This window comes from Notamacropus eugenii, chromosome 1 (assembly GCF_028372415.1).
Source record: "Notamacropus eugenii isolate mMacEug1 chromosome 1, mMacEug1.pri_v2, whole genome shotgun sequence".
Lineage (NCBI taxonomy): Eukaryota > Metazoa > Chordata > Mammalia > Diprotodontia > Macropodidae > Notamacropus > Notamacropus eugenii.
This window is the reverse complement of record NC_092872.1, coordinates 58,817,083-58,835,317: the sequence shown is the minus strand read 5'-3', so window position 1 is coordinate 58,835,317 and position 18,235 is coordinate 58,817,083. Positions and strand designations below refer to the sequence as shown.

The window sequence follows — 18,235 nt, the reverse complement described above, 5'->3', positions numbered from 1 at the left end:
AGAGAGTATAAGCATCAGAGGCAGGATTTACTGGGCCAATCGGAGCCTCAGTTCTAGGGTCCTAGAACCATCCAGTCCTGCCCTGATTGAGTCATGCACCTGAGCCAAATGCTTCACCCTCTCTGCACCTGAATTTGTTTCTCTTCCAAAAATGGTAGGGGCCTCCAAGCCCTGTAAGAGACAATGGTGGGGAAGAAATTACTGTTGACAGAGCGATTTGAGCTCCTTTCTGAAGTGAGGGAAAAGGCCTGAGGAATGTGGTTTTAGAGGGATTCATTCCTCCTACCTGACCCCTGCCTTACACCTTATTGGGGAATGGGTCAAGCCTGTGCCCAGTGCTGTCTTAATGGGTTCCGTGTGTGTTGGGGAGGGGGGGAGGAATCAAAGGAGAGGGACTCTAAACTATAGTAGAGGACTGGAATGCTACCCCTCCCAACCAGCCCTGCCCCCACTTCCGGTCGTGGCATCTGGCCCACACCTGGCTTCCATTAGGGAGCATTGGCCAGCTTCAGTATTCAAGTGATGCAGGGGCCTGGGGTGGGGGAGAGGGGCCTCCTAGGGAGGGTGTTCTCACGAGAACCTACTGAGGAACACTCACTAAAGTAGCTGGGGCTTGGAATAGCTCTGGGGGGAAATTCAGGGAGTTGTAGGAGAAAGTTGTCTTGGCCTGGAGGTTGACAAATCTCTTCCACTAATAAACCTTTTGGGGGAAGATAAGAGGCCTCAGTCTCCATCCTCGGCCATCTCTGGGGTATCTGCCACTGGCTGTGTTCTCTGTTATCCATCTGCTTCTTTCCCTCTTCGGGTTAGAATAATAGATTATCAGAGTAATAAATTGGACCATCGGTCATAGAACGTGAACAGAGCTGGGAGGGACTGTAAAACCCAGGGAAGAGTTATTTGTTTAGGGCCTTTTTCTTTTTTTTAAGATAATCCAAGGCTCAGAGAGTTTCAGTGACTTGCCCAGTCATACATCCTAGAAAGGGATGGGAGTGGGCCTCAGACTAAAGCCTCACATTCTGTTTACTGTATTAGGATGCCTTCCAGGTCCCTACTGTGTAGCCTAGCTTTAGAACTTAACTGAGAGCTCTTTAGGGGGAAGCTTGGTTTAAAAGAGCCCTCCTCAAGAGGTAATCTGGTGTAATGGATCAGGAACTGACCAGAGTCTCCAAGAACGGGGGTCAAGTTCTGCTTCTGCATGTACTGACTTTGTGTCCTTGGACAAGTCCACTGACCTCTGGGTGCTAAGACCATTAGATTAGGGCCCGGTTGCCCATCTCAATTGATAGTGGGAGTTCCTTATACTGATGAAATCACAAATCTGATTAAACACAAAAGACTGATTCCTTTCTCCATCTCTGAGATGGGCCCACAAGGTTGGGATTGGGCATCAACATGAGGGCTGCACCTTGGGACCATCAAACTTCAATTGCAGGCAGAGTGTTCCTGAAAGTGCTCATGTGGTGGTCCTCCCCTAAGAAACTGGGGTGACAACTCAGCCCTCACTGGTCCTAGTACAGTGTCTGTTGCTGCGAGTGTCTAGGATCCTGATGTTGCACCAGCTGGGCTCTCCATCCCCTCTCTGCCTCTGCCTCTTACACTGGAAACATGAAAAACCTTTTTGTAGGGGGCTAATCCCTCTTTGCTGGGATGAAGGGCTCCGAGGCCCTCCCTGCAGACTGAGGAGCCAAGTGATAAGGTCAGGTGATCTAGTAGGTGATTTTTAGGGCAATGAAGGAAAAGCCTGAAGCTAGTAATTTAGAGATGAGTGCATAGAACCCACAATTTACAGATGAGGAAACAGAGACCTAGAGCAGGTAAGTGACTTGCCTAATATGTCTAAGTGGCAGAACCGGGATTTGAACATAGATCCTCTGACCACAAAGCCAGCACAGTGGCCACTCCACCACTTTCTTTCCTCACTACTAGGAAGTGTTGTGACTGACAAAGTTATTTAAACTCCCTGGGCCTCAGTTTCTTCCTCTTTCAAATGGGAATGAGAACAGTGGTTCCCACTTAAGGTTTAAGGCTTTAAAGTTTGCCAAGCACTTCACCTTATTACTTCATTGGAGCCTCCCTAACTCCTATTTCCCAGATATTGTTGTCAAGCCCAATTGAGAAAACAAAGATGAAAGCCTTTGAGAAGCTCAGAAGGCCTCTGGTCACGGATCTCCAAGGATTATTAAGGTGGTGTTACTCCCCAGGATTCCTAGTGGTGAGGCCCTGGAAATAGGGAAAGCCCTTGGGCTTGATGGAGTATTCTTCCCAGCTCAGCTACTATTTTAAAGGATGGTAGGAAGGATACCTCATGTTCCCGTCATGCTTTTATTAATCTAATCATCAACAATAACTGCCAAAGATGCAGTAATCACTAACATTAGTAAAGTACTGTAGCCACAAAAGCCTTATGAGCCTCACAGCAGCCCTGGGACATTGTCGTTGTCTTCTTACAAATAAGGCCACAGAGGCAGGTGTCCAGCAGCTCACCCAAGAGCATGAATCAGCCTTTTAACCGTAAACATAGTCACTGCTCCTTTCCTCACCTCCACCTCTTGATGGGTAGGGAAGGTATGATTGGTTCATTTTACAAAGAAGGAAATAGGTTTAATGACTTGCCCAGGCCTCTACCCCTGTAAGTGGCCGAGTCACCGGTTCTAGATCTAAGGCCTCCAGTTCCCAAGTCTACTGTTGTGTCTTTGCTGCTATACTTCCAGAGATGGGGAGAAAGGTACACTCTGGGACCCAGGAGCCATATCCTGGCTCTGAGGGACTGAGGGAGCTTTCTGGATTCTCTTTGGAGCTTGGGGGTAACCAGAATCTCCAGGAATCCTGTGCCACAGAGCCTTCTCCCAGACTTCTGTCTCTGAGGAGATGCTGTCTTCCCTCCTAACCCTTCGGCCTCCTGCTGGAGATTGGCCTTCAGTGTTGTTTAGTCTGTGAGAACCAGAAGGCACATTTCAGCCCTGCCCTTTAGAACTAGAAGGGAGCTTCTGAGAGAAGCTATCATGTCCAGCCTGTTTCCTCCCCCATTTTTCAGATGAGGAAGCTGAGGCATAAAGTGATTTGCCCAAAGTCACAAGTCTAGTAAGTAGTCAAGTCAGCACTTGAACCCAGATCTCCTGACTCCTTATCCAGGAATCTTAATTTTCATTATGTTAGACCACCTTCCTGGTAGGTGGCCTCAGGCTGTATGAGTAGGGTGTTTGCCTTGTGCTTGTTTTCTGAACCAATACCCAGGTTTTCCCAATACCACCTTCTAGTGCTTTTCATTACCATTTAAGCTCTTCCCTGGGGTTGGTAGCACTGGCATATGTACTTCCCTATCTCTGTGTTCCTCAAGCCTCAGATCCCAAGGATGGAGCCCCACGGACCTTACCCACTGAGCAGCTTTTCCTTTGAGCCCTGGTTTGCCACACACAGGAAATGTTACTATGGAGACCTAGCAGGGGATTTGACTGATCTATAGATGGAATGCCTGCTATGCGTCCGAGAAAGCTCTAGCTGGGCTCTGGGGGCTGGGAGCCCTGGCCTTCATGCTGACTCCCGAGGGGGCTGGTTGGGGACCCCCAGGTGTGCCCAGACTGGCCTTTGCATGATGATCTAGGTATGTGTGAAAGAGAGACAGAAGAAGGGGGTTCGTGAAGGTATCAGGGTTGGCTTCCTGTTGGTTCTCACTAGAAGTAGGGAAACAGCCACTGCGTGGGTGAAACCAGTCCAGATACTGCTTTTCTTGCCTCCTGGGACACCCCTGCCCTGGCCTCAGGCAGTCTTTCTGGGCCTTCTGTGACCTGGGGAGGTGGTGAGGGAGGAGCTTTGATCTGGGGCTGCTGCCTTGCTAAATGAGGGGAAAGGGCAGCTTCCAATGGAGACTTTGCACTGGGGTTGAGAGATTCCCTAGGGGAGTCTGGTGAGCAGGCCAAGCTGTTTCCATCTTCTGTGGCTTTTGGCCAGGGTGCCAGCCACAGCCCCAGAGCCATAGCCCCTGTGCCCCGAGTTCCATCCCTATTTCCCCCTTTTCCCTTGGGAAACAGAGTTAAGGGGGGGTAACTGTTATAAGGGCCTAAATAGATGGGTTCTTCCTCTCTTGGATTTTTTATGTCAGAGAGGAATAATTTCCTTTTTAAAAAACTCAGGTTTGGTTTTTTCCTTTTGGTGGGGAGGCAGTTCATGTGGGCCTCTCTCCTCTGCAGTGATTCAGGAAGGAGGCGAGTATGAATGTATGTGTTAGAAACTTGGGAGTTATGTGCAAGAGCGAGCAGAAGAGGGGGTGGTTAGAGTGTGGTTGGGGGCTGGCTCCTACTGCCCAAGCCTGGCTTCCAGTTTGGGAAGAGTGCATGAGCTCTGCCACTTACTAGGTTTGAGACTCTGGCCAAATCCCTTCAGTACTCTGTGAAATGGGGATGGAGTGGCTAGAAGAGTGCTTGGAAGAAAATAGCAGGGCCAGGGCTTAAACACACAAGTTCAAATCTGCTGCCCTTTATACCACACCATGCTGCTCTCCTCAAAGATCATAGAGCATCAGAGGGGCCTTCAAATCCATTTAGTCCAAACACCTCTTTTTATAGATGAGGAAAATGAAACCCAGAGTTTATGTAGCTTGTCCAGGGTCACCCAAGTGTTCTGGTTAGGATTTGAACTCAGATTCCCTGACTGGACCACACAGGGACCTACAGCAAAAGGAAGTAATCTGTAATCGTGGGACATCAGACCCTTGATAGTGGCCCCTCCTTAGTGGCCCTCGTAGGTGGCCACCTGTTCTGCTTATGAGTGAAGCTGACATTTTGCCAGCTTTCCTCCAGTCCCCTTGGTGACCTCCAAGCAGAACTTCCCTGGGGAGGGCTGCTTTGGGGGCTTGGTTCTCAGACTTCAGCACTAACTTCCTGTGTTGAGTTAAGTCAAGGAAGGAAGGGAATGGTGAGAAAAGACCCTTTTAATGACATCGAGCTGTTTCAGATTGTCCCTCTTGGGGGGGATGAGAGGGGCAGCGTCTCCCACGCTGGGGTCAGGCTTAGTGGGGGTCGGGGGAAGGGAAGAGGACTTGCAGATCATCAGCTTCCATGCTTGCAGCAGGGCTGCCCGCCTTCCTTGTTCCCAAGGAGATCGTGGGAAGCACAGAGGAAGCTGGCCACAGTTTGGGGTGAGCTATTTTTGGTAACGGAGTCCACGCTCTCAGGCTCCAGGGGCCCGGGTGACTGGGAGAGATCTGTTCATATTTCCTTCTTCTCCTATTGTCACCCTCCCCACCCCCAGTGCTCCCCGCCTCTCATTCTCCCCTACCTCAGCATAGCTCCTTTCTGGGGTTGTGTGGAGACAGGACTTGGGTGTGAAATCCTCTCCTCTATCAGCCTGATTTTCCTGAAGTCTCCCAACTGGCAGCTCATGGACCCTAAATGGAGGACTGAAGGAGAGCACTTCCCAGCCTTCTCCAGGGACAAACTGGCATCATGCCCTGTCTCTTTGACTGGCCCTGGAAAAAGTTGTAAAATAGTCAGAATCTGCCCCAGGCATCCTTTCTGTTCTCTTTTTAGACCGCTCTGCCTTTCCTCTTGGACCTTCCTCCTTTTCCTGCTCTAGGTACCCCAGGTCCTAATGTTATCCCATCACCAGGGGTCCCTGATGCTCTGGGCTTCCGACAGGCCATATCACCTCCTTTTTCTACACTCACCCACCTATCCATTCCCTCCCCATCTAAAACTGATGTGTCACATTCATAGCGTCTCAGAGTCTAGACTTGAAAGGACATTTGGGAGTGGAAATCACAAGAAGGAAGATTGTATCCCAATGTGAGGAATGAAAAATTTCCTAATAATTGGTTGCTCCAAAGTAGAATGACCCGCCTCAGAAGACAATAGTTACTTGTCACTGGAAAGTCTGATGCAGAGCTGTCATCAGTATTGTAGAGGGGACCTGTGATTGGTCTGGGGCCTAAACTAGGCCTTCCAATTCTGAAGCCACCTGACCTGGAAGGAGTGTCACACCCAACCCCAGCCACAACATCTGAGTTCTGGTCCTTGACCTGCTATAAATTTATTCTATGACTGAGCAAATCAGAGGTGAGCTCGGTGAGCCTCTGTTTCCTGCTCTGTATAATAAGAAGGTTGGACAAGATATGATTTCTGATGTCCTTTCTAGCCCTGAAATGTTACAACTTTCTGTGACTCTGATTCTGTCACATCATAACCCAGTTACCGGTTGCCTGTATTTCATAGAGGAAATCAAGGCTGGGAGAAGTTAGCTCATACAGCTGGTATGTGGCAGAATTCGAACTAGAACCCAGGCCTTCTTGGGAGCACAGGAGAAGGGAGATGAAACCTTGAAATTTGAGCTTTGAGGCAGAGGCAAGTTGGGAAGCTGGCTCTCAGCAGAGGTAGGGTGGGGTTGGGGGTGGAATAGACACCTGGTCCCAGATGCCACTGCAGCTTTAGTGAGCGGGTTCTTCATACTCAGCAGGGAGAATCTGTGTTGGCCTTTTGGAGGGAATATTGAACCCCCTGAGAGCATCTGTGTTGTCCCAGGTGACATCATCCGGCAGAGTTTTGGCATCAAACATAGCACCATCAATATGTTGACTCCTACCTCTAGAAAACAGATGCCTTCCCATCCTTAATTCCTGTCAGTCCTACAGATCCTTCCCAATGACTGATTCCTTGAGATAGTCTCTCCTTTCATTAAAAGGACCTTTCTTATTCTCCCTTTTTATCTGTATCTCCATCTTTTTCCAGGGTACTCAGAGCCTTCTACCTTGGGGAGGCATGAAGGGTGAAGGAGCTAAGAGCATTGGGATTGGGCACATAGCATGGCCTCTAGCTTTATTACATGCTCTCAGCTTGGTGCCAGCCCTCAAACTCAGGGCCCTGATGAGTTCTTCCCATCTTAAGGCCCACAACTGTCAACACATCTGTCACTTAGGCAGAGGGTAGCCCTAGAAGGGACTGAATAACAAAGGGACAGTAGGTTCCCCAAAAAGTGGGATTTAGGGTACACTACTCCATTTAAGAGCATGAAGGGAATAACAGGTGGTGTTTTTTCTCCTGTCCTCTCTCAACAACATTGTCATTTCCCCCCACCTCCTACTTGCCTTACCCGTTGCCTGGCAGGCCTTGTCCTGGCCAAAGGCCCTAGGGTCAGTGCCCAATTGACCTTTGCCCTGTTTTCTGTCCTTTTCAAGGAACTTTGCTTGTCTCTCCGAATATCTAGATGAGACTGTTAGATAGGAAGAGGAGGGTAGCATTTTTATGCCCTAGCACCTGAGTTCCCAATCTCCCTTTTACAGGGGAAAGGGAAGGTCTGGGGAGCCTTACTCCTGCCTCTGGGTCATGGTCATCTTGGTCTGTAAGTCATTCACCCCATCTCTAGTCAGGAGGCAAGGCATAGGGAAAGAGAGTGGTCTGGAGCTGTGCCAGGAGAAATTGGAAATTATCTTAACATTATAACTAGAAACTCTAGTGTCTTGTTTCCCCCCTCCCCAGGCTTTATCTCTGAAGTCCCTCATTTTTTAGGCATGTGCTGGCTTAAGCAGCTCTGAACTTGGGAGTCAGGAAGAATCAATCCCTGGGTTCAGATCCTCCCTGTCACCCTGTCACTCCTGTCAACAAATGTGGATTGGATTGGATTGACCTTGGACAAGTCACTGAGTCTTAGTTTCTTCATCTGCAGAATGGGGCTGTGATATTTGCTTGACATGCCCAAAGCAATGTTCAAAGGAATGCACTTTGTATATCTTAAAGCACCATAGAAACGTGTGACGTTATTGTTAGTTTGATGGCTGCCCTTCATTGGGGAAGGGTTCTCTGCTCTGCTCTCTCCATCCCCTTGTCCCCAGAAAGGGCTGCCCAGTCCTGCATTTTGGGAAAATAGGTTTCTCATCTCTCCCCAATTGGACCTTCTCTTTCAGAGCACCCAGGGCCATGAGAACCACAAGGACAGCCGACTAGTCTGGACCAACTCCCGGGAGCATCTGCTATCTACTGGATTAAACCAGGTATGATCTCTTTGAGGGAAAGAACTGTTCAGCAGAGCTGAACCCTGAGAACCCCAGAGCCCCTTGTGGGGGTGGGTGTCCACAGCCCAAGCCTGGGTGGTACATAGGTACACTCATCTAAGCCCAGACAGTTAGCCTTTCTTGGTATTAGTGATAACCTTATTTGAGGAGGCACCCTAATTACCACAGCTTTGTGTGTATGTGTTTTGGGGGGGAAGAGGGAAGAAGAAATTCCTCTCTCAGTGGCCTGAGGGGGAGTCAGAGATGGGCAGGGCCAGCATGAACTCAGAGGGGTCACCCGTCTGCCCAGGGAATGGGTGGAGCCAGGCGTGCCTTGCCCCAAATGTGCCCATATACGGCCACAGTCACATAGCCAGGTCTCAGATCCCCCAGGGGACCCAGCTGCCGAAATCAACAAATTCCATTTGGAATAGCTAACCCTGACCCTAGGAACCACGGCCAGCCCCTGCTGAGGACAAGGAGTCTGGGGTGATAGTTCAAGTCAAGGAGGAGGGGATGCTGTTGTGAGGGATTAGTTGGGAAGAAAACACTCCCTGTCCATTTCATGCTCTCACCCCATCCCACCTCACACCCTGCTTCCTTGAAGGACCCTTCCTTCCTTTAATCCCTTGGGTCAGGACGTGAGCAGAGTGACTCTGAACACAAACTTCTCTGACCCGAGGGGAAGGGATTTGGAAGGAGCCTCTCAGGGCCCTGACTCTGAACCCCTTGATTTGTTGTTATAGATGCGAGAGCATGAAGTCAAGCTGTGGGACACTCGCTGCTTCTCCACTGCCCTCGCCTCCTTCACCCTCCACACGTCCCCCGGGTAGGAGCTTCCATGTTCCCTGGAATATGTGTATAAGTGTGTTCAGGGTGTATGGTGGGAGCAGGGGGGGACAAGGAGACATCTTCATGGTAAAACTTGGGGGAGGGGAGTGAGAAAGGTGGGGACTCCATCCCAAATATTTAACAGAAACACCTTGGTTGAGGAGTGGGGTCTCATGAAGGGGTGTGGCTTTTGAAGGTTTTCACTGGGGATTTCAGAGGGTGGCTCAGCACCTGGTTTAGCTGGTGGTGGTGGTGAATTAGATCTGCATCCACTCTGGGCTGTGGTGTAGGGCAGCACGCTATAGACCTGGCCTCAGGTGCTGGCTTTGTTCTGTGCTCTACCTGTGAGACTTTGAGGACCTTGAGCAAATCTTTTCATTTTTCTGGTCTTCATTTTCCAAGGAATGACTTGAACTAGATGAACTTTACAGCCCTTTCCCAGCTTTAAATCAAACATCCTGGGATGGTTAGAAGCTGACTCTCCACCATCCCCCAGGCCTTAGTTTCTCTGTTTGGGTCAACATTGATTAGTGAGAGTCTTTTATCAGCAGTGTGTAAAAGCTGGCAGCCTCAAGAGGGCTATTCGAGGCGCTTGCCTTCTAGGAGTGCATGCAAGTGTAATCTCCTAGGAGAAACTGGAGAGCAATTAAGAACTAAATCATGTGATCCTTGCTAACTTTTTAAAGTTAGCAAGCATCATTAGCAACTGGGAGATCTGAAGTGGATGTTGCAGAAGGGGTAGGAATTTATTCAGCAGAACGATGGATACAGACTGGAGGAGTTTTGAGGCAATGAGTAGTATTTGGAGAGGAGGTTGGGAAGGGGAGGGGGAACAGCATAAGCAAAGACAAAGAGGGTAGGAAGGAGCACCGTATTTGTGGTGAGAGGTTGGGACTAGTGAGGAGACAAGCCTCATGGAATGAAGTGTGCATCCAGGGAAGTAGTAGGAAAAATTAAGTTAAAGAAGTAGGCCAAATTCGTCTTAGAGCAAGGAGTTCTTAACCTGAGGTGTGTGGGCTTTATTTTGATAACTGTATTTTAATATAGTTGGTTTTCTTTGTAGTCCTATTTTTTTTTTATTTTGTGTATTTAAAAACGCTTCTCAGATAAGGGGATCCTTAATTTTTAGCAGACTGCCAAGGGTGGGGGGAGGGGCCATGACACAAAAAATGGTTAAGAACCATTCGCCTAAAGGGTTAATGCCCAGGGGAGCTAGAAGTGGCTTCAAGTTCAGCTGATGGGGGTGGAGGTGGTACAATATATAAGAGCCTGGCAGATCTAGGTATGGAGGCCAGAGCTAAGCCAGCCCTGAGGGGCAGAACCTCACTCATCTGCAGCCCTCCCTACTTCAACATTTATAGTGTCCAGTGAAGTGTGTGTATAGTTGGGGAGAGGTTGCTGTGTACAACACTGTCCACCCCTCTGGGGTCGTCTCAGCCCCATAGAGGAAAGGTAGGACTGGAGCTGTCAGCAGAGCTTTCATTGGGCCCCAGGAATCCTGGCCTATTGGCCTGTTTGCTCCTGAACTCTGGAAACAAATATGTCCCTTTTCTACATCAGCCACTTCTGACCAAAACACAAGAGTCCATGGATTTCCTCATCAGCTTTCTGTTACTGGTCCTGCTGGGCAGGACCTGATGACTGAAACTCACAGGCTATTGCTGTTGGGAAGGAACCCTGAGGATTTAGCATGGTAAAGTGGAAACGGCATGAGGTTAAAATCCAGCTTGTATGACACAGCCAGGTAATGGACTCCGCCCTGGCCCACAGTTTCCAAATCTGTAAAATGAGAGGGCCAGACCAGCTGGACTCCAAGGCCCCTTCTAGGTCTAGAACCAGATTCTGTTAACATGGAATGTGAGCATTAGAAAGGACCTTTGAGTAGAGATTATCAGAGCTGGAAACTGAGACCCAGGGGGAAGTCCTTGGGATCACCCAGCCAGTCTCTTGTTTCTGGGTTCATCATCATGAGACTGGGCATAAGGAAGGGTGAAGGCAGGTAGGCCATGGCTGCTGGAATGGCTGAGGGGTGAGGCCTGGGCTCAGGGCAGAACACCATACCCTTTAAGAGTTACTCTGCTAAGGAAACCAAGCTGCTTGTACCAAATTCACAATTCATTCAATGCACGTTTGCTAAGTGCCTACTGTGTGTTGCCCTTGACCAGGGCCTAGATGAGCCACAGAGTTTAATGACAAACTGATCCCTGTTCTCATGAAGCTTATAGCCTAGTGAAGAGAAAAGTCACACAAATGATGATAAGACTAAGATCCATGATAGAAACAAATCAATGTAATACATAATTAAATCAGGTTTCAATTCTAGAGTGACACATTTGGGATACGAGGGGGTCACTGAAAGGCTTTGTGCAGTTAGGTCTCTGCACATGACAGCAACTAACAAATTTTTGGATCGGATCCATTTGGTAAGAGTCCTGAGGTGACCAGATCTGTCCATTCCCCTCCTCATTGCCTGGGCCTGCTGCTTCTCAGGCTTCCCTCAGAGTCCTGAAGTAGGTTGGTTCAGTTCAGTCAGCATTTATTAATCACCCACTGTGTACAGAGGTCTAAGTATCATAAAATAGCAAAGTCTAAGTCTATTAGTTCACATTTCTTTATATTATACAAAGTCCTTTACTTGCAGTGACTGAGGTAAATGGAACAAGCGTAAAGATAATGTGATTAGGACTATTAGCAACATTTTACAGATGAGGAAACTGAGGCTGTGTGGGTGTGAAGTCACTTCTTCAGGTCACAGAATTAGTAGAGGGCAAGCCTGGGATGATATTCCAGTCTTAAAACTAGTTCTTGCCACTATAGCACACTGTCTATCTCTTTTCCTCCCTCATTTTGTCAGGTTGGGCTGACGAGGCCTAGAAAAATAACCCGTTAGACTCCACCTAGGGATCGACACATCAATGTTTAAGTCTGTGGTGCCCTGCCCTCCACCCACCGTTTCCTGCCTTCCAGGCTTTGCTCCCAGCACATGTGATACTGAACATTGTGGTTCTTCTTCCCCTCCTACCTCAATTCTGTTTCCCTTCCCCCACTGAGTCACCCCTGCCCCAGCAACAGCATGGCCCGACCCCCTGGGCCTCTTGAGGGGTTAATGGTTCTAGGACCCACAGTACCACTGGACGGTGCTGATCCCATAATTATAGGGTTTAAGAATAGCCCAGCAGGCTGCCCGGGGCCAGTGAGCTCTGGAATCTCTCAAATCACTCCCAGATGGGCCGCCAGTCATCACACACCACCCCCACCCCTCCCTCCTTACCACTAGACTCTTCACCCTTAACAAAGGAAGGCCTTTGGAAATCCGGAGACTTATTGCAAATAGCAAGTAACCCCCAATAGGGCTCCAGCTCCATGTCTGAGGGATAACATGCCTTTTGCCCCAGGTACTTAAGGCTGTCTTTGAGGTCCAAAATGCCTTTTCTTTTTCCTGGCCCAACTTAGTCTTGGAAGTGGCCAAGCATTTCCGGCCTCTAATGGATGGTTTGTATGGCATCAACAGTGGGGCGCCGGTGGTCGGGCAGCTTGTCATTCCCTCCCTCCTTTTCTCTCCTCAGTTTCCTTCCCTTCCCTATTTTTCAGAATATCTTACTTTGTTTTGATAAAGCGGTGTGTGACCTACAAGAGCTCATGGGGAGAGGACCAGGGGCTGGGCCAGCTTTGGGGTCCTGAGGTTCCCCTTAGCTCCACTCTCTGTCCTGGGGAGTGGACAGTCCTTCAGTCACACCTGCCCAGCTTCCCATTCCCCATCGCTTTAGCCTCATATCAAGGGAACATCACTGGGGTGACTTTCTGCCCCCACAATTCTATGCATTAGTACAGTGCTTTTCACTTTCCAAAGCATTTTTCCAACCACTATCTACCATATTCTCCTCACAACAGCCTGGCAAGGTGGGCAAGAGATTGTGAAGCCTCTTGTACAGAGTCCTGCAGCTTTTCTATGGAAGAAGTTAATTTTTCTAAAACTATATAGTGAATTCGTAGTGGGACCAGGACTAAAACCCGTCTCCTCCCTTCTATTCTAGACTAGACCTTGCTTCTTCTGCACAGGGCTTAGAGTGGCAGGAATGACAGTCAGTGCCTGGATTCTGGGCTTAGGGAATTTCATAGAATTTTCGATCTGAAAGGGAAGGATGTTGGGGATCAAACACATTGCATGAAGGAGTTGTCCGTGATGGTTTGCCCAAAGTCACTGGGTAGTTAGAGCGATGTAGGCTCCTCCATCTCCCAGTCTGTGATTGGGAAATCCTACCATCGACTCAGGGCTAAGGAAGGGGGCAGTCACCCTTCTTTTCAACCCGGCGGTATTTTCTCTGGGGAATCCCACCATCTTGCAGAAAAGTTAACAGCTAAGTCGTTGATAAAACCAGGATCAGAATTCCAGACTCCACTCTTGGTGGAGCTTATCTGAGGAGAACCTTGGGCAGATATCTGGGCTTTGGCCACTGTCATAGCATAGAGGTGAAGTGGGCCTACTTAAAGACAAAACAGAAGACCCTCCCTGATCTGTCACTGTGTGTCACAGTTCTCTAAGTCTGTTACTGCACAGTTAGAGGTCCTGCTGGGAATGGTGATGGCCAGGGAGAGGCTGCCTAGTCTGATGAAGGAGCTTCCCTCAGCTCTGCCACTTGCTGGTTCTTCATCCTTGAGGAAGTCATGTTCCCTTTTTTGTAAAATGGGACTGTAATCCATGCACCGACTGCTTCACAGAAGTGTTGCTATGGAAACAAGTTTCCTCATATTTCAGTGGGGGGATGCAGCTGCATTGAGCCCCCATAGGGCCACTAGGTTCTGGTATTAAGCAGCCCTAGCCCCCAAATCTTCCCTTAACTCCCAAGCCTCAGAAATGAGAATACCCTTCTTCCCCAACTCCATTTCCTGGAATGGGAAATGGGGGCCCTGAGCAGGGCTGGAAGAGGCTGAGAGGTAGCTGAGAATGCCTTCACTTCTCCTCCTCCCCCCACGTCAGCCTGGTCCCCTGCTGGAAGGCTAGCTTAGGACACAGTTGTGGCTTCCCAGTGCCCCAGTTTACTGCTTCTCCACCCTTGTCCCCTCCTCTAGTCCCCTTCAGAGTGAGCTCTCTCCACTGGGGCTGTGGAACAGACTTGGGCTGGCAGTGAAAATATTTACTCAGCAGCAATTTTCAGAGGAATCTGGGCTGGTGATTTAACAAAGCTGCCGGCAGGGCCACAATGGCCCCTTTGACAGCTAGTCCCAGCAGGCTCCCTCCCCTCAGTGGGGGGAAGGGAGGCCCTTCTCACTCCCCCTTCTCTAATAGAACCCAGCCCTCCAGGAAATTCCCCCTGCACTCCCCCAATCTAGGACTGGGGAGGGGCTTGACCTCACCCACCCAGCACTGCACCCTCTGTTACACAGCTGATGAATTAGCCACCTGGATGGCTCGTGCCACAAACCCTTTGACTCAGACATCAATCCTGTGAGCCACAGAACCAGCCTCAAGGCCAAAAAGGCCTGTGGCCTTCTTCCCCTCTTGGGCTTGATGAAGAAACAGCCCGATGTAGCAGAAAAGCTCTGGGTTTGGAGTAAGAAGGTCTGGTTTCAGGTCCAGATTCTGCTAGTTGCTATTTCTGTGACCTGGCACAGGTTATCTCCTTTCTTGGAACATCAGTTTCCTTCTCTGTCAAATGGGAGTAATAGCAATGAAACTGCCCCCTCAGGGAAATGCTGATAAATGTTTAACAGGTAACTCTCTGGAGGAAAAAAAAACCCAAAAACAAACTATGAACACAACACATTCTTAAGTTCAAACTGCACTATTAAGTTTTCTCTGTCATTTTCTTAAGTCTTTCCCAAAACAATAAATCAGTCCCTGATTTCACAACCTTTCTCATTTCCAAGATGTAAATGCCCACACTGAGAATGTCAGTTAGCAGCCAGTGGGAGGTGGCTCTAGTACACCCCTGTTCGCCTGCCTCTTGATGACTATTTAATGTGTCTGAGGGCCCCAGAGAGCATCTGAGCCCCTAGAAGAAGTATGGGATTGGAATCCACAGCATCAATGACTTCAGGATCCAGTAAGTTGGATCCCTCTGGCTGAGAAAGTAACTTAATGTCTCTCATCCTGTTTTTGAAATCCTGTTCTGAAAATACCAGTAATAATGGTAGCTCCCTCACAGAGTTGTTGGGAGGATCACATGAAATTAAGTGTAGAAAAAGAATCATATTTTTCAGTTGTTTTGCAGTTTTACAAAACCCTTGCCTCACCACAACCCTGTGCAGTGGGTAGTAAGTGTCATGTATGATTGTCCTTAATCTGCAGATGAGGAAATAGGCTCAGGCAAATGACTGTTCACAGTCCCATGGTCTCATAATTGTCAGAGCTAAGATTTGAATCCAGGACTTCTGATTCTAAGCCCAGTAAAGTTCTTTGTAATAAACTATGTACTGCCTCTGACTTCAGACCCTCCCTTTAGCTCACTGTCACTTCATACATTTCTGAATGACTTCTCTGCTCTTTGGTGAGGAAGACCATGTTGGTAAGGTAGAGAAATTTTTTTGAAGTTTGCGATACATTCCATTTCTCTCCTCAAAAACAAACGAACAAAAGATACCATGCCAGTCTGCTCAAAAATCCTTGACTGATTTGGACTACCCAGGACACTCCTTCCGTCTTTCCTATCCTAAACCCGAACTCATTTCTCTCTGGCTCAGCCCTCTGCAAACCAACAGCTTTCCTGGAAGACACTCCCATTTCCGGGGCTCTTACAAAATCCTGAGCACGATCCCACAAGGAATTGCTGGACCACTATGAACACCAAACCCTGGAGCTATTGAGGGTGATAGAGATAAGGGCGAAAGGACTTAGTTGCCCAAATCCTTGCCCTGCTCTACCTTTCTTGATTCTCTTGGGCCGAGTACCCTCAGGTCTCCTTTAGATTAGGTTTCTGCTAGCAAGCCTCTTTCTCTTTAAAAAAATGATCTTTTTTCACCCCTAGTTGAATCTTCTCTTACCACTCAAAGACTCCTAAGCAAACCCCACAGCACCAGGTGGTCTGGATTAATGGCACGTGCACTGTTCCATGCTTGCAGGCCCTCACCTCACTACTGCCATCAATTCTGTGTGCAGCCAGGGTTGGTCGTTGCAGTTCATTCAGATTCGTCTGTGTTTGAATGGTGTTTTCATTGACATCATCTTGTGTTTTTCTCTGTGTCATTTTAACGCAAGTCTTCCTGTTTCTTCGAGTTCCCCGTATTGTTGTTTCTTACAGCACAATAGTGTTGCGTTGCACTCCAATACCACAATTTATGTAGGCAGTCCCAGTCCGTGGACACACTTTGTTTCCATGGTTTTTCTTGATGCCTCTTTTTCGTGAGTTGTTTCCCATTTTCTTTCTCTAGTTGAGTCTATAAAAATCTCTATCAAGGGAGAGATCTACAGAGTGTCACTGCTCTGGGGGCTGGAAATTCTGAGTTCTCAGATGAAGCCCAGGGACTGGGGAGTGGGCAAAGGGCAACCTGATTGGGGTTGATTTGTGGGCCCCCAAATTGGGAGTACTTTGGAGGGGGAAAGGTAGAAAAAGAAGAGAAAGAGAAAGGAGTTAGGGAAGAAGCTGGTTTAAGGGTATGAAACTCAGGGCTCAGGTAGTCTAACCAGAGTCCCCTCTCTAGCATCCCTGATGCAGGGTCTCCTTGCTTCACCTAAAGATTTTCAGGCCTGGGGCACCCATTATTACTTTTAGACAGTCCATGAACTATGCCAGGAAGCACATTTTCAGGAAGTCTAAAACTTCATATTCTTAGAGGTGTGTGTGTGTGTGTGTGTGTGTGTGTGTGTGTGTGTGTGTCTATGTGTATGTTTTACAAACCTCTGCTAAATCAGTTACTTGATAGGCCTTCACTAAGTGCCTACTATATGGCCACTCACTGGGGACAAAAAGACAAAAATAAAGTGTCCCTGCCATTGGGGCTTACATTCTTTTGGAGGGGACAACACCTATGCATACATACACACACATACATATGTGTCCATGACTTCAAAGTAAACACAAAGTAAACTGGGGACAGGTCTTGGTGAAAAGACTTCATGTGATGGAGATTGGAAAGGTAGGCTGGGGCCCAGTTTTGGAAGGGCTTTAAAAGTCAAGCAGAAGAATTTCTGTTTGATCCTAGAAGCAATTGAGAACCATTGGCTCTTATTTAGCTGAGGAGTAGCAAAATCAGGTCTGAGCTGTGTGAGAAGCGGGGTGTAGTGGGTTAGACCTGAGGCAGGTATATCCATTAGGGAGCTGTTGCAATGGTCCAGGTGAGTTATGGGGCATGTAAGTGGCAGAGGGAAGATGATGTGGAGATACAAACAACAAGATGAAGGAGAGTAAGGCATCTGTAACATCAGGGTTTCAATCCTAGATGACAGGAAGGATGGTGGTCTGCTCAACAGAAGTAACAAAGTTCAGAAGATGGTGGGTTTTAGGGGAAAAGTATTGAGTTCTGTTTTGGAAAAGTTGAGTCTGAGTGGCAGGGAGATACTGGCTGTAGCCTTAATGAAGGGGGCCAAGATGGCCCCAGCTTAGAAAAGGAAAAGTGGGGCTTGAGGTTTGGTTGGAGTGCCCATATACTGGGCTTACTCCTGAGGCAAGACCCTGGGTATGTGGCACATACTAGGTTAACAGAAGTGGACTTTTAGCCTGGAATGGTGTTGGTCATTAGTGACCAGATAAAGAGATTCTAAGAAAGTTCCCTGTGCGCCTAAATTCATAGAATTTGGAACCTAAAGTGACCTCACAGAACATCTAGTCACCCTATTCCTCACTTCCACCTTCTGTCCCACTTTACAAAGGAGGAAGCCGATGCCCCTAGAGGGAAGTTGATTTGTCCAAAGTCATACCAGTGGGGTTTCAAATCAAGGTCAAGACCATCCAGAACTCCTTCTGCCCAGCTCGCTGCCTCTTGAAATGACAATTCTATATTCTTTGTAAATGCTGTTTTTATTTTCTTATGTAAGTGTTAGTGACGAATGAATGAAATAGCTTTTATTAGGTTCTTAGGATGTGCCAGTCACTGTGCTAAAGACCCTTTTAGAATTCAGCCTCTGTCTAGTGGAGACGATGGGGGGGACGTTGACCCTTGGGCCAGTAAATTTGAGAACGCTAGAGTATACCACCTGGTGGCCATGGGAGGAGAATAGACCCAGAAGGAGCTGTATGCCAACAGGTTTAGGGGGCAGGGCCTCTCCATCGAGGTTAAATGTGGAGTAGTACCTGTAAATAGAAAAGGAAGCATCCCAAAGTGCTGCTGGTGGGATATGAGTCTCCTCTCTTGTCTGGGGAAAATGAGAATTGGGGCCAGGAGCGCCCTTAGGTTCCTAAGGCTGTTGTCCAAAGTTAACTGAACTCCTTCCAAAGATGGAATAGAATATTGAGCACTGAGACAGATAAAGGAGCTGCTTATTTTAGG

General features: G+C 48.3%; 1 protein-coding gene across 3 annotated transcripts in view; it reads left to right on the top strand.

Moving 5' to 3' along the window:
• CORO7 (coronin 7) overlaps nt 1–18,235 on the top strand; it is a 125,771-nt gene that overhangs the window by 54,503 nt on the left and 53,033 nt on the right. For all 3 annotated transcript variants that reach the window (XM_072603376.1, XM_072603370.1, XM_072603361.1), the window contains 2 exons: nt 7,895–7,981; nt 8,728–8,810. In XM_072603376.1, coding sequence (XP_072459477.1) covers nt 7,895–7,981; nt 8,728–8,810 — 170 coding nt within the window. The remainder of the gene's footprint in view (nt 1–7,894; nt 7,982–8,727; nt 8,811–18,235) is intronic.